Source organism: Protopterus annectens, chromosome 1.part2 (assembly GCF_019279795.1).
Source record: "Protopterus annectens isolate FY-2018-M chromosome 1.part2, PAN1.0, whole genome shotgun sequence".
NCBI lineage: Eukaryota > Metazoa > Chordata > Ceratodontiformes > Protopteridae > Protopterus > Protopterus annectens.
This window is the reverse complement of record NC_056727.1, coordinates 105100756-105121508: the sequence shown is the minus strand read 5'-3', so window position 1 is coordinate 105121508 and position 20753 is coordinate 105100756. Positions and strand designations below refer to the sequence as shown.

At 39.6% G+C, this 20753-nt stretch overlaps 1 protein-coding gene across 1 annotated transcript in view; it reads right to left on the bottom strand.

Moving 5' to 3' along the window:
* Positions 1-17467, bottom strand: part of ERLEC1 (endoplasmic reticulum lectin 1) — a 1331813-nt gene extending 1314346 nt beyond the window's left edge. Inside the window, exon 1 of the mRNA XM_044055082.1 lies at positions 17230-17467. Within this exon, the coding sequence (XP_043911017.1) occupies positions 17230-17376 (147 nt within the window). The 5' untranslated portion in view covers positions 17377-17467. The remainder of the gene's footprint in view (positions 1-17229) is intronic.
* Between the last annotated feature and the right edge of the window lie 3286 nt (positions 17468-20753).

The following is a 20753-nucleotide window of genomic DNA, read 5'->3' as shown; positions in this document are numbered from 1 at the left end:
TGTTTCTTGCTTGGGCTCCTCACTTCCATTGGCATAGCCTGTGAACATATGTCATTCTTGTGTGCTGTTTCCTATCATAGCTGTATATCTGTGTATACCTATGCACGCGCGTGTACACACACACACAGACATGTATATGTCTGCAACCATGCTACGCCATCTGTAGTGAGGACGCTCGGCGCAAGGCTAAAACCGTCCTTGCACTGAGCTTCTTGAATCCTGGGGATATTGCAGGAATGAAGTTTAAAAGAAGGCAGGATATGAGTCAGCTATGTAATGTTTGACAATGATTAGGTAGATTACATGTGATGTATAACATTTGCAAATAAAATGATGTCAATATGGTTTGTGATGTATGATGCTTCTACTAAGATTAGGTCAGTATGGTTTGTTTTCATTTATACAAATATATAATTATTAAATTATCAAGTATGACATAGGCAAAGATGTTTATTGTTAAAAAAAACATACATTTTCAAAGCAGACTCAGTTTTTTACAAAAGGGGGCAGTATCAAGTATACCACTTTTTGTTGCATGGCTGTCTCTCAAATTCAGACTATTCCAAAAGTCCCTAGACTCACTCTTTCCCAAATGGAGATTTTTCTGGGCATGGATAAATACGCATGGATAAATACTTCCAGCAGCAGTTCCAAGCATACACCCTTTTTTCAAGATTTAAGTTATCCCAACACTGCAGAACCACTTCCTTGGGAAAAAGAATGAAACTGATTTTACAAAATCATAAAAAAGCCTTATCCTCAGCACCAAATACAGATTACTTATATTGTCATAAACAAAATGTGCATGCCTAAAGTCCACTGGCTCACAAACACAGTAACAAGCATCATCTGGTAGTATTCTACAGCTAAGCACTGTATATGGTAACTACTGGATTTTTACTCTGTCTCTGTGAGCAGTTACTTGAGCAGCAATATTGGCTAAGTTGTCTTCTCCTTGGGTACAAGGAATTCCACTGATTGTAAAACTGCCACACTCCATCATTACCCTTTTATTTTAGACAGGAACTCAACATTTGTCTATCAAATGACTAAATAACAGCTTTACTTTTGACTGTAACTAAGATAACTCCGGAAAGGTGGCCTTTTTTTCTTAACCCAGCTTCATTACTGCCATGTGAAAATGATAGGGAAGTGCATGATCACATACTTCAGTACACCAAACTTCCAGCTAACAAAGATGTCCTTGTCAGAAGACCGGACCGATTCTAATCTGCCTGCAGACCATTCCTGCTACAAAAGTGAAAAGTATGAACTAATATCAGGATATGCAATATGAAACAAACATAAATCCTAGGAAAAGAAATTAGAAGACATACCTGTCAACTGCTCTACATTTGGTGGAATGCCCCAATTTTATGACCCCAAAGTCTGCTCTACTATTCCAATTTGAATTTAGATAGTTCCAATGTCTGCCCATTCCAGGGCTCAACTCTACAGTCACTGAGAGAGGGGAAGGAGACAGAGACAGATGTCCTGAAGCTTATCAGCATAAAACAAGCCAGCAGCGGATGTGGCTAAATGGTGTGGCAGTGGTTTTAAAAAGCTGGTCTGGTAATGGGTACTGTGATGCTGGGAGACACTTATGGAGTCTTGTCAGTTGTCTTTTAAACATGCTATATCAGAGTGTTGTTTTATTGTTTTGGTTACAGAATGTAGTATTGAATTTTACTGCATTATCTATGACTCTGTAGAGGAGTTATTCAAATGAGAGAGAAAAAATATGCTATGGTGCAGGTAAATATCTTCAAACAAGAGCATTGCAAAATGGTCTTTGGTGACTAGCACATAAGTTACATAATTCATACAATCTTTTTTTTTTTTTTTAGCAAAGCTGTCTCAAGTACTTAACCTAATTATGACAGAATTTTTAATAAAGTGCAGTTGTGTAGAGAACAACCTAATAGCAGATGTTCAGACAACTCACTGATACAGTAGCCATTACATAGCTGATGTGTCCTGCCAAGGATACCATATGTCCGGGCTAGTCTACAAAGCTTCAGTCGCCTTTCTTATGCACCATACATTCATCCTTAGCACAATAGATGTACCACTATAGGAATGAAGTATGAATGTCTCAAAACTTTCTTACGCCTTGGAAAAGAGGCTAAAGCCTACTGCCCAGACAGAAGTCTTGTCAGAAAAGAAAAAAAGGAAGATACCCTCCCCTCCACCCCCCCTGTATAATCCCTTCCATGGCCAGGATCGGGTACCAACCCTGCAACAGTAACCTCTAACGTTATGGTAAGTTTTTCATTGCATCACTGTCACAGTAGTCCTTACATAAGGGATGGTGCCAAAGCTCAGGGAGAAAGTGTGAATGGAGAAGGACTGGAGTCCAGTTCTTGCTCTGGAGACAACATTCTGCTTGTAATGTTTGGTAAATGCATGAAAAGAGGACAAAGTACCTGGTTCCAGAATGGATTTAGAATCCACACTCTACCAAAAAGCCCCAGACGTGGCAAATGCTCTACTCGAAAGAGCCTCGATACTCTCAGGGTTATTTCTGCCACAGTTAGTATAGCAGCACTGAACAGAGGGGGAAGCCATCTATAAATAATTTGTTTAGAAGCTGTCTGTGCCTTTTTTTTCTTACCATCACAGCATACAAAAAGTTGATTAGATTTTCTGATTTCTTTAGTTTTGTCCAGATAATGTCTCAACTGCCTATGAACATCAAGGAAATGCAGTCATTTATCTCTTGATTTAAGGATTGTGAAAGAAGCTAGGAATCTGATTATTTTGATTAAGGGTAAATTCTTTCATACCCTTAGGGAAAGAATGAAGTCTAATTAAAGTATGCTTTCGCATAACTGTCCCATTTGCAGCTGCCTTAGAGACAGTTACGAGAAGGCATGCTTTAATTAGACTTCATTCTTTCCCTACGGGTATGAAAGAATTTACCCTTAATCAAAATATTCCATTAAGAGTTATGTATCTTCATCATTAGGGACTGGGTTAGAAGACCGGAAGGTTGTAGCAAATTCATCAGCATCAACAGATATGACAGCAGGCTCAGCAGAGGATTTTATAGAGATATTTGTGTAAATCAAGAACATTGGAAACCTTGTCTGGCTTTTTAAGGGTCAGAGGTTGAGAATCTGAGGGAAATAGAGGCAGCATGACAAAAATCATAGCTTCCAAAAGGGTTGAACTTACAGGGTTCAGGAGAGTACATGGACATTAGGGGGCTGCAAATACACCATGGCAGAGTTATCAATCACAGATTTGCACTAGACAGGAGGTTGTTCATTTATCATCAAGCACCTCTCTCAGTAAGTTCTTGTTTACCTGAACTAGAAGTTCCATCTCAGAGGAGGAAGATGCTATAGCCACTCAGACAAAGTCCTGACAGAGTTTCAAGAAAATGTAAAGAAGTTTAATCTACTACTAAAAAAGTCTTAGGGGTGAAGCACTGACAAATTAAAAACAGGATCCAATGTCATCTTTATCTCCAAAACAAAGTACACAGAGTAGGAGTTATTGTATGAAATTTGGTGCCCACAACTGCACATTGCTTTTCTGATAGCTACAAGAATTTACACAACATATTGTAAAGAAATAACTGTCACCAATGGGGAACTAACTTTCCTGAAGACAATGTGCTGAAGCCAACCACTATTACAAGTGACACTGACAAGAGTATTTAAAGTTTACTAGCCCAAGAAAGTTCTGAGTTTTGGTGAGTCCATACATTCCCTCTCATACTGCCATGTCTGCTCGTGCCAAGGACAAATGTACAACATGTGAGGATGGTGGCTGAAGCTTTGTAGCCCATAGACGTACAGTATCCTTGGCAGTTTGTGTTCCATTTGTAATGGTCACCGAAACAGTGACCCAATAAAGAATGTCACTGGTTATAATTAGTGCTTAATGTGTTCAAAAATTATCATTCTGGTAGTCAAAAACAAAACACCACAAAAAAGAGAAAGATGAATGTGTGTGCAGTGAACTGTACTTCAGCAAATTAATGTTTGGCAAGGACTTGCCACTGTTAGTTTCTAAACAACTTGTGAGCTTCCCATGGATAGAAAAATCTGTAAGTACTAAAATAATCCTTTCACCTTTACATACAGAATACTACGTTAATAAAAACACTTTTTGTTTAGGAGATACACACACATTAATACATACATATTTATATACACACACACACACACACACACACACACATTATATATACATATAATGTAGTAGAACGATGATTGGGGTCTATTTCACTTTACCGATATCCCATTTCACCGAGACCAAATCACCTTAAGTTCATTTTACTGAAAAGTCATTTCACCGAATCTCATTTCATGGAATTGTAAGCTATAGGCTTGATGTGGCAGTGTGTAAAGTACTGTGAAGCATATGCCCTCATCCCCAATGTAGTGCGACCTGGAGTTAGTATATATAGTTAGGGAGGGTGGGGGGGCACAGCCCCCCACGTTGGTAGGTGTGGGGGCATAGCCCCCCACTTAGTTTGCTTTTATGTTGTCTGGTTTCTGTTAACAGGACAAATAAGTAGTTTTTAAGTTGTGAAAGGAGATGGGCTTAGTTTTAGGAGTTTGTCTGTCTTTGGTTTGCTATTTAGCCTTGTGAAATGTAGCTTGGTAGGCTTAGTTTTAGGAGTTTGTTTGTCTTTGGTTTGCTATTTAGTCTTGTGAAATGTAGCTTTGTAAGTTTTCAGTGAATGAACTTTAAGCGATTTGGTCTCAGTGAAATGGGTTTCAGTAAAATGGGATTTCGGTGAAGTGAAGTAAACCCAATGACTGCACTCTGGACTCTCTATGAAGAAATTGTGCTTACAGTGAATACCTTACCAGGCCATTTGATCTAGCAGGTCATTCCACTTTCTTAGACCATCAAGTTGAAACAGATTCTCGGCTCAAATGTCATCTCATGGCTCCAAAACTACCTATCAAATGAACACTTTGCTTCTATCTTAGATCCAAAATCTCTACGTCAACCCTCCTTCAATAGGGGAGTCCCTCAAAGCTGAATTGCCCCAGCTTTACTCTCCATTTGCATTAACATACTACCCTATGATCTTCCTCACTTACTTTATGCCAATGGTACAAGTCCTGTTCCGTTCAAATCATTCTCGCCCATTAGTTCAACAGAAACATAATGTTGAATTACTACCACTTATTCACCGTGTCAACAATAAAAACTTTGTACTAAATGCTTCTGAAACTAAAACTGTTCTTTAGTACTAAAAAATACTCTGAAAGATATCCCAAGTCTTTAGAATGCGGTATCAAATCAGCATTCTAACAGAAAACTTCAATGTCTTCAAACATCTAGGTATATGACTAGATCCCAGTCTCAGCTTCAATCTCTATCTGGAGAAAAAGATTAAACTCACTCTTTCTCTGGATCACCAAAATCTCCCCCTTTTTTCTAGCCACTAGAATAGCCATACATAAAAGTATCTTGCATTCGCAGCTAAAATATGGTATCACACTAACAGCCTTTAAACGAAACATCACAATACTTCTAACATCTGCCATTTCATTATTTTTTCCACAAGGAATGAACATCACTAGAAAACCCTTGAAAAAGCAAAATGGCTTCCAGTCAGAGGTCCAACCCGCTGTTTGGATCACAACTTTTCAAACTCCGAAATTATCAAACTCTCTCCCTTTTAGCTGCTAAGCTTATATAGTGAACTCGTTCCTATAATCAAATAAATCACAGCTACTCAAGACCCCTCCTCATAGCTCTCAACACAAACATAAGTGTACTGACCAGTGCTTTTTCATATTTGACCTTAAGCTTAGGGACTTTCCCCCCATCTACTCATACCCCAAATTTTAGTGACAGCTAAAAACATTTCTTCAAAAACAAGAACTGCAAATGTTTTTTTTCTTAAGACACATAACCTAATCTTCAGCACTTTCCCTCTTACCTATGGTCAGCCTACTTCCTTAACGTATACCTTTTTCATACTCCTTGCTCATTTTTAAATTTTTTTTTATTAAGAACTTTGTAACTGTAGGCTTTTACATATATTTATATAAATCTGTCTGAATCTTTGCACTGTGTTAACCTTTCTGCATAATATCTGCTGTAACAATGCACGGAGGGCTGATACTGTAAATGATAAGAGAACTACCTGGTTATCAAATTCAAATAAAAATGCATGCACACATACACACACACACACACACACACACACAAACACAAACACACACACACACAAAATAAGTGTCTGTGTACAAGGGTGTACTTCAAAATATCGAAGTACGAAAACATCGAACTTTAAAACATTGGTCCAAAGGATCAAAAGTCAAAATAATGAAAAAAAATCATTATTTCTGCAGGGGGGTCAAGTTCCCCCTAGACCCTCACACTCCTTGCTAACTATTTAAATGAACACAAAAGATTGCACAACAGTGGGATAAGGGCAAATCCTCATTCTCTGATGTTCTGCAACCTCCCACACGATAATAGCAGCGGAATAGATCATATAATTCTTCAGTCACTTCTGCTGATATTACAGATGTTCAATATTACAACCATATAGGTTTACTTTTACATGTGCATATTGCACAAGGGCGAACCGCAAATGTCTGAAAGGCAGTCTGCAAAGTTTGCAAACGCCGAATGGAAAAAGGTTAGAATGTGCAATGAGCGAATGCACAGTGAGTTTCGCTCATTGCAGTTACACTTTGTTTTTTTTTCGACATTAATGTTCGAAAAAATCTGCTTTTCGATTTGCTGTTTTTCGAACATTAAGGCCTGTCGACATGTCCAGTTTTGTGGTTTCGAGTCGCTCATATGAGCATCGAACCACTGTGATTTGCAGTTTCAAAGGTAAACCTATATGGATGGTTACACTTCAGAATCTTGAGCTACTGAAATACCGAACTTCAGTAGCTCAAGACCAAAGTGTCGAAACTGCACTTGTGTGAAAGTGCTGAATACCAAGTGTGGAAATGATGAATGCGGAAATGTCGAATCCGCGGTGTGGATGTAGTTGGAGATTTAGGTAAGTGATGTTTTACTAGGGGTTTTGGTTAGGGATTTTAGTGTGTGTGAGTGTGTTTGGAGTTTTGAGGTGTGGGTTGGGGTAGGTAGGTGAGAGTGTGAGTTTGTAAGTGTTGGGAGTGGTGGTATTTGTACATATGTGATGTATGTTTGTGCAAGGTAGTGATTTTTTTTGTGTTTTTAGTGCGACCTCTGAGTTAGTATATATATATATATATATATATATATATATATATATATATATATATATATATATACTAAGTGTGGGAGGTGCAGGGTGGGGCTTGCCCCTCCGCTAATATGTAGGGTTAGCATTTGTGTTTGTTTTGTTGTGTTTGTGTGTGTTTTGTTAGTTTATAGTGTAGGGAGGAAGGTGTATGTGTGCTTGTTTGTGTGTGGAGTGTGTATGTGGGTAGTCGCAAATTAGAATTTCGTGCTTTTGGGGTTTCGGGTTTTTAAACTTTCAGCTTTACAGTCCCGGGATACTGAATTTCGATATTTCAGTACTTTGGGATTGTAAAGTGAAACTATATATATATATATATATATATATATATATATATATATATATATACACACACATATACATATACATACATACATACACAGAGAGATACATCATACAGTGGCCTCTCAGATTACAACCCAGTAGGTCTGAGTGAGCATATGTAAGTCTCCCACACTATTAGCTGATAATGGGAAACATTTTGTTTCCCGTGTATTTGGTAAAATACTGCAGTACAAGTCTCTTAAATTACGGGCTTTCTGAACATGCCATACCTCACAACCACATAAAGGGTCACAAAACAGCATGTTCTGATATTTAAACTCAAAAATGAAAAACAAACCAAACATTTTATCCATTAAATACACTTATTTAATTTGGAGACTACCGTTTTATTTGCCTGAACCAGTTGCCAGCGTTTAATTTTTGGTATGCTCTGATTTTTAATTTTATATTAAACATATAATCCTGTGTAGCTTGCCTTCCACAGTTAAACACACCAAATCTCTGCCCTTATTCTGCACGTGCACAGACCAATGAAGCCTGGGAATGTGAGCCACTTCACTTTCTCCACTCAATTCTGTTGCCACCTCTTCCAGTATTAGATACACCACCAAACCCCTCCAAGCATATGTACCCCTCTTAAAGACACAAATAAGCCAACCTTAAATTCAACTCAGTTTGGTCCATTCTGTTAATTCACCCACATCTACTAACTCAGCCATCACCTTCATATAACTACATAAAATCTTCATTCCTAACAAACCAGAACATTGCCTCTACTCACCACTAACTTCAACAAACTCAACACCTAACCACTACTACCATACAAACAAATGACTCTTTCCACAAAAATACATCATTTTAAATAAAATAAAAAATAAATACCATACAAAAATAACTTATTCAGACTCACCCCTGTCATTTCATTATTGTTAATAACGTCAAATATCAAATCTAACCAAACAATACCGCATACCAAACAGCACACTTTCACAACCACAGCACCTCTCATGCTCCCTTTTCCATGCCAAAAGTGACAGAAATAAGAGAGACCACTCTGGCACTAACAAAAAAAAATCTGAAAAATATCTTTAATGATCTATGATCATATCAGCTTTCTAATAAAAAGCGTCAGTTCCTTCAAATACCTGGCGATCCACTCTCATTCACCTGATATTATTACAGACAGAGTCTTTGCACAAAAATGATCACCCACCCATTAGTCATTTCTTTCAGACTACCACTACATATGCAATGCCTGAGCTGGGCTTAAACAAAGAAGTAGCACAATGAACCTACGAATCTAACTTCAACATATCCTTGTTCACTAATGTCAACACAATCTCAGACAGAACCCCCAACTGGCCAACAGTTAAGCTGTCCTGCAACACCTTGAAACATCTATACATTGCCACAGCATGATGAGGTCCTCATCCCACCCCCACCTGAAATAAAAAAGACCACAGTAAAGAACTTCTCAAAAGCCGACTTCACACTTCTAAAGACTAGTGTGGTCTCCTTTAAGGCCCAGGCGAGCCGGGCGGAAAACAGTACTCAAGCCGCTGAATCACTTACAAATGCCTTCTACCAGCACCTGCAGGACTGCATGGATAAGGCAATCCCAAGCAAAACAAAGACTCTTTGTACCAAAGGCAAGCGTCCAGTCTGGTGGACCCCAGCCATAAACAAACTCTACAACAAAAGGAGGAAGCTACTACAAGATAGAGCAAAATCCTTAAAAGGTAAGACACCCTTGATCACTATAAGTAAAAACTAAGAGCTCTCATAAAATCATCCAAAGCAAATTTCGAGAGAAAAATAGCTAAAGACTCAAAAGACAATCATAAGGCCTTCTTTAGCTATGTTAGAAACCTGGGAGGAAACTCCCAGATATGCTCAGAGCTAGTTCAAAATGATGTGAAGATTACTGATCCTACAGACATTGCCAACATACTGGCTGACAGGTTCAGTGCAAACTTCTCCCCTCCCCAAAGGAGAGATATCTATACCAAGCGATTGCAGCCCCAAACATCTCCAGCCCAAGTGAGAACTGCTCTCTCAAAGCAAAAACACAGCATCCATGGGACCTGATGGTGTCCCCGGCTGTGTGCTCCATGAACTCAATGAGGAATTAAACCCACAGCTAGGACAGCTGTTTAATCAAAGTCTTCCCTCTGGATACCTACGCAGGGAGTGGCGCACTGCAACTGTCGGACCACTTCACAAAGGCGGTGCCTCCACCGACCCTGGAAATTACCGCCCATTAGCTTGACAAGCCTTATCTGCAAAGCCATGGAGAGGATCATAATGGACCTCATAAATAAAGACATAGGGAATTTGCAGACTTTGGATCCAACCCAGTTTGGCTTTGTCAAAGGCAGATCATGCCTTTTAAACTTGGTTGACTTTTGAAACAGTCACCAAAGCCATTGATGAGGAAAGGCAGTCCATACAGCCTACCTCGATCTGGCTAAGGCCTTCGATACAATACCCCATTATCATTGAAAAACTCATCAGCTTAAATGTCAACCCATACATCACAAGATGGGTTGCAAACTGGCTGAGTGACAGAACCCACAGGGTCAGAGCTGCTGGCGCCATGTCAGACTCAAAGCCTGTCACAAGTGGTGTCCCACAGGGCTCAGTCCTGGGCCCACTCTTGTTTGGCATCTACTTTAGTACAAGCAAACACAGGAGGGTTATGGCTGACAAAGTTTGCAGATGACTGCAAACTGGGCCATAGTAGAAAACACATCTGACACAGATATCCTTCAGAAGGGTCTCACAGAAGCGGATAACTGGTGCCAGAGCCACGGCCTAAAGTTAAATGCCAAAAATGCATAGTCATACCAAAAACAAGGTTACCTAGCTACCAAATAGGTGGCAATCCACTGAGCACAGAAGAAGTTATCAGGGACCTGGGGACCCAGGTTGATAGTAGTCTGTCATTCGACACCCATGTAGCTAAAGTAGTTAGGAAGACCTTCTACATTGCCCACCTTATCATGAAGGGATTCTCATCTAGATCAAGGGAGGTCATAGTCTCCCTTTACTCATCACTCATCAGACCAATGATTGAGTACAATGCCCCATTCGAATGTATCTGACCCGACACTTGCAGCAGCTGGAGAGGCCACAAAGTTCCTCACCAAAAGGATAAAGGGTCTCAAAATCTGTCCTATGCTGCCCGACTGAAAGAACTCCAGCTCTATTCAGTAAACACGCTTGCTCAGAGGTGACCTTTGCCTAACATACAAGGCCATGTCAAACCCAGATTTGATGAATATGCTTCACCTCAAAAATCTAGATCCATCAGAGCCACAAGGCGGGAGACTTAAACCTTGACACGGCTATTAATAGGACGTGCTGGAGGGATAGATTCATCACCCAAAGACTCCCTATGCTGTGGAACAAAATCCCGGTACATGTGAGGCAGAGCACCTCGCTGGCCTTGTTCAAGAGAAATCTTGACCAATGGATGGGAGATCGCAGATATACCCCAGGGATTACCTCAGTGTCACTGCTCGACAGAGGCACAGAAAAATAATGGGTATAGTTCCCCATACTAAAGGGGTGGCCTAAGCCACAAAACGATGGGCTAGGCTTGTAAATGCCCTCGGGCAGATAGCCTAGTATGAACCTATGAACCTATGAACCTATACTTACCACTCCCCTTCTCACTACAAGAATTGCAAATCCTAACCTGCAGAAGAGTATCCTCCATACCACTTAACAAGCATTTGCTCATTCTCGGACACTTGAACTTAAACCTATTAAGACCTCCCACCCATATTTCTGAATTTCTAGCAGAACACAACCTACTCCAACTTGTCAATGAATGCACTAGACCCAATCCCAACTCAAACCAACACTCTACTAGACTTCATAATCATTCAAATAATAACCACACCAAACTGAGTAAAAAAACAACATAGCAGCCAATGACCAGGAGACCACAGAACTGAATTTAATGAAACAAATTGTCTTAAGCGCTTTTCGTCCAGCACAGTGGCTGGACTTCTTCATCTGAAGAAGTCCGGCCACTGAGCTGGACAAAAAGCGATTAAGGAATAGAAACTGATGTTATGGAAGGATTTAGTGTAGAAACTCCAACTCAGGTAACATCATAGCCTGAGAGAACAATGACTCCCCAAATTAAGGAGTAATGAGCGGAACAGGAAGCATATGTGAAGATGCACTGCAGCCTTGAATATGAAACCAGTACAAAAGTTCAGTTGAAGTTGCACAGCAAGGGAAGGAGCAGGTAAACATTGGCAAATCTGATGCAGTCAATGTTGTGGATTGCTGGGCCAATGAGTTCCCATAAAAAAGAGCAACCGATGACGCAGGATGCAGCTGCAGAGAATAAGTCAAACAGTCAGACATTTCGGAATTTTCTGTAGAACGCCTGCAGGAAACAGAGAGCTAAAAATGTGCCCACAGTTTAGAAAGAGCCTATATTAGAACATCGAAGTTTCAAAGCTTCAAATGTTCTAATATCGAACCCTATTACGCGAAAGCTAAAAACATCAAACATACAGAACAGCAAATTTTTTTCCTAGGGAAAAAATCTGTTGTTCCAAAACACATACACACAACACAAGCACACAAGCACACCAAACAAACAGCAATCCACACACATACACCTAAAATCTTACACCTAACCCTACACTAAACTATACACACACCACTAACTATCCACTTACCTTAACCCAAACCCTAACCCTAAGGTCTGTCACTATAGCACACTTACCTGACCCGCGCCCTAACTCTAACTCACCTACCCTGCCCTAACCCTCACGTCCACACAATCACACAATTACCTGACCCACACCCTAACCCTAACACCTACCCCGCCCTAACCCTCACGTCCACACAATCACGCACATAACTAACCCGCACCCTAACCCCAATTACCCTAACCCACACTCAATCGCGCACTTACCTGAATCCGACCCGTAATTTTCCACCAAAGCGCTGAAAATACCGAAGCAACAGAAATGGACAACTGAATTCTTTCCCTAGGAAAAAAAATCGGTTTTCTGTTGCTTCAATATTTTCAACTTTCGCATAACAGGGTTCGATATTAAAACATTCAACGTTTTGAAACTTTGATGTTCTAATTCAGACCCTTTAGAAAATGAGCTAAGAGAAGAGTTGCTTGATTAATTAGAAATGGATAGATATTCTAAGATCAATGAAAGAAACAGATTACAAAAACTAAGACCCAAGATCCAAAAATGTTAGAAGACCCGATAAAACAGATGAACACAATAATCAAGAATATTAACAGCAATTACTGACAATTATTCAATGACCCCCCCCCCATTAATATTCCAAAATGTGCACACTGATTGGCCAGCGTGCTCGTTGTAAATCCCACAATATACCAACGGAAAAAGGTCTGGTCGCCCGGACTTTTTTCCATTGGTATAAGTGTGTCCAAAACCTTTTTTTTTTAATAAATAAAAAAAAAAAAAAAAATGGAGCAACGGAGACTTTCCTTTCTCTGTTGCTTCCGTTTCAAAGCATTGATGTATTGCGTATGCGTAGGAACGCAAGTCCCATACGCATGCACAGTACATCAACACAAGGAAGCAGTATACCACCACCGGCGGAAGAACAGTAATGCGCCGTTATACAAAGACATTATTTTAGAAAAGTAGGTATATTTTTCTTAAATAATGTCATTGTATAACAGTAATAACCGACTCCGTGGTTGTGGTATATTGAAATTTACGCACGGTTGGCTTTAAACCACGCCGACCATGGCTAAATCTTCAATATACCACACCACGTCATTGGTTATTGCCTAAATATACTTTATTTGTATATGAATCACTATTCATTTGAAATAAGAATTCTAGCACTTTAAGCATAGATTTAGAATTCATAACAAGTGGCGTTTGTAATTTACTATTCAAGAAATCTGTAATAGATACCAGACTTAACCAGTTATTACCTGAAATCTGAAATTATAGGCTTTGATTTGTCTCACTTGGATTATTCCACAAAACTAAATAGGGAAATGTTTTCAGAAGATAATAAAAATTCCATTTAAGATCCATAGGTGACACTACATCATCTATTTACTGGAAAATATTTACAAATAGTTGCAAAGAAGCATTTTTTTTACACCAAGTAAAATCTCTAGTTTTTATAAGAATTAGAATCTGAGGTGCTGGACATGTAACAGTGATGGAGAGGCTGACTGGAAACATATGATGTCAGAATGTCAAACGGTTATAATATTTCTTTTTGGAAAGAAATCTGTAATTTTTCCAAGGCTTTGTGATCGGATAGATGTAACATAACAGACACCCTTATTTGAATGTTTCAATTCCGGATGCTATTCCTATAAGTCAGGTGTCTCTCCTTTGGTCAATTTTAGCCATTGCAAGGAAAGTTATTACTATAAATTGAAAAAGTAAGCATATCCTTTCTTTTTCAGAATTTGTCTAGCGAAAACGTAAGTAGCAAAGAACTGCAAACTTTACATATTAGAACCACTAATAATACTCACAAAAAATTATATTGGCAAAAATTGAAAGATTTGTTAGAAAAATATTATTGTATATATTAATGTTAATAATGGTTATGGACTATCTATACAGTTTTATTGACTGTTTCTTGATTGGATTATGTAATGGTTGTTTTTATTAATTTAAAACAATACAAATTTATAAGTAAAAAGAATATTAACAGAAATTCATGTTACATAACAGACATAAACAGGATATATTACTGTGCAGCTAATTAACCACAGATAAAAGTCTTACCACAAAACACACACAGCAATAAGGAAAAGAAAGGGAAGAAATCAGATGCCATCAAGGAATCAATGAAGTGAGAAAACTATAAAGCAATTTATACAAGCAGTGTCACTGTCAAAGAAAAAAAAAAAAAAAAAAAAGAGTACAGAATAGGGAACAGCTCAACTAAAAATACTTAGAAAGACAGACAGGATCAAAGCAATGCACAGTATCAGAACAGACCAGGAGCTATCATACAGTATTGCAAATATTAAACTAAAGATATCAGCGCAGGCAGAAAAACTTGAAAGATATGCAAATAAATATAAAGAAAAAATACAAAATAAGCAATTCATTGATGACCCAAAAAAAGTTTTACAGAAAATTGAGAAACAAAGCAAAAGAAATAGAAACACCACAAAAAAGAAGAAATAGACACATTTTGGAGAAATATCTAGGAAGACTCAGTGGAATATAACAAAAATTCGGAATGGACAGTTGTAGTAAAAGAAACAGTAAAATTCAAATGTACAGAATATGAAATAAGATGACGTAATGGCCAGAGAAATTGAAACAAAATTAAGAAAAGCTCCTAATTACAAAACCCCAGGCCCAAGTGCAGTACCTAACTTCTGGCTAAAGGTATTGATATCTTTGCAAGAAAATTTAGCCCCAAATAAGAACTACTTATATGTGCATCCAGAACAGACACCAACCTAGTTTACAAGAAAAACAATACTCCTCCTTAAGAGTTAAACTTCAAGCTATGCTGAAAATGACAGACCAATAACATACTTTACCATGATGTAGAAACTGCATACTGGAATCAATGCCGAAACTATTCATAGTCATTTAGAAGAAAAATCAATTATGGCATTAGAACCAAAGGGATATGGAACGAAGGATCATTTGTTGCTAAATAAATTCATAATAGAGAATTGTAAAAAGCTAAAGAATCTAAGTACAGCATGGATAAGATTACAAAATGCATTTCACAGCATCACACATTCATTGATAAAAGAGTCCATACAGATGTATAAGAAAGACCTTATATTGCTCAAGTACATTACACAGACCATAAGACAGTGGCAAACCACTCTGCAGCTAAGCCATGGTAAAGGACAAATTATTAACCAAGGAATGAAATTCAAACGGGGACATTTCAGCTTGACTCGTCATTTCTGGTCTTTTGCCTCACCTTTAACCCATTAAGCTGTCTACTTAACAGACTGGGTCATGGTTAACAATTGGCTCCCAAAAACTGACCAATATAAAGACATCTTGTCTTACTTTTGTAAATGACTTAAAACCGTACAGTTCATCAGATGAGATGCTGAAAGCACAATTGCAAGTGGTTAAAATTTTCTCGGATGATAAAAGAATGTAATTTGGTCTTGATAAATATGCAGGAGCAACATTTAAAGCAGGAAAGGTGCAGCACCAAGAAAATACGGATCTGAGATAGGAAAGTGATATAGAGGAACTTGAGCAGGAAGAGGTGTACAAATATTTGGGAACTGATGAAGGATCAACAATAAAACACGAACAAATGCGAACAGAACTCAGCAGGGAATAATTTGGAAGAATAAAACCTACACTGAAAGCAGCCCTGATATCAAGGAACAAAGTTCAAGCTATAAACCAATTTGCTCTTCAGTTCAAACCCTGGGGTGATTGACTGGCCTCAAAAGGTACTGGATCAGATGGACAGCAAAAGAAGAAAAATTATATTAAAAAAAAATCAGTGTATACCAAGATTATACATTTCTCATTCTGAAATAAATATGTGCCGCCTAAAAACTGATTACATGTGTAGATCTGCAAGCATGAGAATGCATACCTACGTGTTGACCTCACCAGATCCAAACATTGTGAAAGTTTTAAAACATGAGAAGAAGTGTAAGATGTCTTCCCTGCTTAGTTCAGCAAAAGCATATGTCAAGCGGGAATGGAAAGTAAAACAGAAGCAGACAAAAAAAAATCAGACAACTAAATGCACCAAATAAATAAATGTAAGGTGAAGGATCAGATGAGAAGGCAAGACATGGGGAAACAAAAATATTGTGGAAAGTACAGAAAACTCCTGGAACAACCGCATGTCGATCAGGATTTAACACAGGAGTGGTTAAGGAGAAGCGAATTTAAACTAAAAGATGAAAGGTTAATGTTTGGGGCTCAAAAGAGTTGATTACGTACATATTGGTTTACAAAGTCCTCTTAACATGTGGGGAAAGGAGTCTCATAAAAAATAATTTACAGTCGTATTTATATGTGCCACCGATCTATGTAACTCCACAGGAATTGCAAAAAGGGTGAATTCTAAGCACATTACGAGTGCTGCGAAAAACACTTTGGCTAACATCAAAGACTGAAACAATATACAAATTACGTGAACTTTAATCACACCCCTAGGGGTCAACTCCCGTCATGTATTAGAAACCCAAAAGACATGAAGAAACTAAACCCAGGCAGTGTTGCCAGGTACCCATTTGTATTGCCCGCCGGAATCAAGTTCACAGAGACGTGGACCAACCTTCTCCCGTGTAGGAAGGCATTAGTGAACCGCGGCTCATGCTACCTAATGAGAAAATAATTCGTGTCAAGTTCCGGGGTTGTCACAGCTTACGTCACCATACCGTATTAAATTTGCGCACACCAGAAACTGTAAAGAACAGCTAGCTGTTCCACGTCTGTTTCCTCAAGCGCTGTCAACTCCCACTTCGGATTCTCTAAATTGTAAACCTTAACAATAGTGGCAATCGAAACTTCGTTTTCACGGACTGCACTCATGCACAAGTCTAGACGACATACATAACACATTTCATTTAAACTCTCACTATCTACAGGTAGTCTAAACCTATATAGTACTTACTGATACTGTCAAAGTCAGTTGTTATAAGCCTGACTTCATTTTAATTTTCTGCAATTCATACTGTTTAAAACGGTTATACACTTTTGCAAATATTTACTAACCAGAGTTAACTCCTGTCCTGGCCAGTGGATCTTGAAGGAAACGTCATCTGTAAAAACAGGTATTCCACTAGCCGTAATGCTGTACAACGACAACTCAATGTGCAGAAATAAAAAGTACAAAGCACAAGCATCCCTGAGACTGCACATGGCTAATCCTAAAATAACAACTACACTTCTGTCTACTGTCAACTTCCACAGCACAACACTGGCTCCATCACAGGAAATGACGTACAGGCGTTTAGTATCATGTGACTGTTGCTCTTGCCAAACTCACAAATAGTTTTCAGAGCAACCGAGTGTAGAAGACTTGACGTTTTCCATTTTCATATATATATCGTACATCTCAGCATCTTAGACAAAAGAAATCTGGGCAAAGCCATAAGTAATGAGGGAGGGGGGCATACGACCAAAAATAGGGACAATGTTTAAATATTGCTCTTACAAACTTTTTGTATTAACATGAATTTTCTGAAAGATATAAAGTCTGAAACTCAAATGTCTGTCATTTTCTGACTGCAATGTTCAATGACTTACCAATGATTTGAGAGAAAACGACAATTTTATGAAAATGGACCAAACTTTGAGGCAAAAATCTGGACAGTTGAGAGGTATTTTATATATATATATATATATATATATATATATATATATATTGCGTGTGTTTTATATATATATATAGAGAGAGAGTATTCTTTCAGTACATTTATGAATCAAACTGTTTTTTGTTACTGCTTTCCTGTTTTAGATAAGTGATATAACTTTTCTTTACACCTCTGCCTCCCTCCACTCAACATACACTTTGTGTTTCATTTCTCTTGGTTTATTTTGCTTCTATCTGCATTTGCAGCAAGTGTTTCTCTGGTGTACCGTTGAACTGGTAGCATTCTGACATAAGTCTTGGTAAATGGAAGATGTTCGTCGTCTCCCATTGCTGCAGTCCTGACTAGTGGGTACTCCGCTGCCCTCCATCGGCCCGAATACCAAAGGGCTAGATATGGCGTCGGTCATGGCGCTCGAGACTGACGTGGTGTCAGTATAAATGCGCATGACCGACACCATAACTTTAGTCTTTCTTGCCGCATGGTCCTGAGCAGAAGCAGAATTTGCAAGTGCCGTTCGGCGTTCTGGAATTGTCGGTTTTCGAATTTCAGACCGGAGATCAAGTTGGGCTAAGTACCCCATTGGGGACATTTTATTTTTTGTCTTTTTCTTGTCTCAGTATTGTCGGATGTCAGAAAAAGTTAATAACTGTATTTCTTGTGGGAAACAGATTCCTCATAGGGATTACCATTCACTCTGCATTCCTTGTTTGGGGCCTGAGCACGATGTTGTTGGGTGTCGCTTTTGTGCTACTTTTAATAAGCGTACTATTAAACGTCGGTTGGACTGTGCTAGGCTGGTGTTTGGTAAACGTTGTAATTACAACATGCCGTCGGTTTCTCCGACGACTGGCTCTTCTAAGAAGCGCAGAGAAAAGTCTTTGCGGTCCAAGCAGGATGAGGCGTCCGCTCCGGACGTCAGTCCTGTAGAACCACTGGCTGCTTCAGTGGCTCTTTCTGACAGTGTGCCTGAGTGTCAAGGGGAGCCTTTGTTGCTACAGGGGGTGGCTTCTCCTTTGTTAGGCCAGGTTGAGGGTGCTCCTCTGTTGTCTGTGGCTCCCTCCCCTCGTAGGGTGGTTAAGCCTCCTCCTTCTCTAGGCAGAGGCCAGTCTAAGTCTAAATCTGCCCCTGCGGGTGCTTTTCCCCAGGGTCCAGCTCCTAGGAAGCACATGTTGAAGATGGCTGAGGATTTGATTACTTTAATTAGGGGTTCCATGCCTCCCCCTCAGAAGAGGCCCAGGGTAGAGACGGAGTTGGAGGGTTTGGTTCAGTCTTCCATTGAGTCAGATTCCTCTGTGGAAGACCTTCGGGATTTCCCTCCCTATTCTGATTCGGAAGCTGAGGATGCTTCTCCCTCTGCGTCCCCTCCAGAAGATTTTTCTTTCTCTGAAACTTTGCATTCCATGAGGGAACATTTCAAATGGGAGGGCCAGGATTATTCTGATTCTCGTAAAAGGCCGAGAGAATTTTTGTTTTGCCTCAGCACAGGCCCTTGGCTATTCCTCCTGTACTGGATGTTGTTCAGGATGTGTTTTCTGAGGCTGCCCTTAACCCAGATTCTCTGCCTCCTTCCCCTGTTAAACCAGATAGATACTACAGGGTTCCGGAAGCTCACAAGTACTTGTTTAAGAGACCTAGAGCTGATCCTGAAACTATTTCTCAAGGCCCCAAGGGCGTTAAGGCCTCTGTGGTTAAGAATCCAGTTCCTCTGGACAAAGATGCTAGGGCCCTGGATAGGTGGGGTAAAAAACTGTATACCTCTTCTACTTTGGCTATGAGGGCTTTGAATTGTCAGTTTCATATGCTCAAGTATCAGAATTTTTTGTTAAGTCAATTGAAATGTAAAGTGGATGCTTTAGCTGAAGGTATTGACTGTAAGGAGCTTCAGGATTTAGTGCATGCTTCAGACCAGGTTGGGAAGCATTCTCTGCAGTGTGGTTTTGATGCTTTACAAGCTTCTTCCAGGGTGGCTGCTACTAGTTCTGTTGTTCGCAGACATGCCTGGCTTAAAGGTCAGTCCTTATCGGAGCATGTTAAAGCTCGATTATGGATGCTCCTTTGCAGTCTGATGTTCTTTTGGCCCTCCTGTGGAATTAGTTTTGAAAAAATGGAGGAAAAAGCTAAATCTATGCAGACAGTTAAGGACTTTTTGCAGGTTCAGCCTCCTAAGTTCAATAGGAATTGGCCTGCTAAGGGATGGTCGTTTCCCTCTTTGGATTTTCATTCTAGAGGCAAGTCGAGGCATGGTAGAGGTAGGGCTTCCTTTCAGGGCCCTGTTACTTCTAGGTCTTTCAGTTCCTCTACCCCTTCTGCTGGGGAGGGCAAGGGTCAGTCCTTTCGAAGCAGACCCAATGACCTGTGTCTTGGCTGCGGACTCTGCTTTGCTGGCAGCTACTCTGGGCGGAAAACTGGGACTTTTCACCGGGAATTGGCATTTGGTTACCCAGGACAAATGGGTGTTGGACATTGTAACTCGAGGCTACAAATTTTATTTTCACACTTTCCGCCTTTCAACGGTATGCGGATGTGCCTCATCAGCAAAAATTGGAAGCACAGGCACAGGTTTCTTCTCTGCTCCAGTTGGGAGCAATACAGGAAGTTCCTTCTGCGGAAAGGGGCACAGGGTTTTATTGCCGTCTTTTCTTAGTGCCAAAGAAGGGCAATACTTGGAGGCCCATTCTGGATTTATCCATTCTAAACACCTTTCTAGAAATTCGAAATTCAAGATGTTAACACTGCAACAGCTGTTGCCTATGCTGGGCAGGGATCACTGGATGGTGACTTTGGATCTCAAGGAGGCCTATCTCCACATTCCTATCAGGCCCAGTTGCAGGAAATTCCTGAGGTTTCGGACTGGGAATTTGCATTATCAGTTCTCTGCATTGCCCTTTGGCTTGTCTACTGCCCAGGGTATTCACGAAAGTC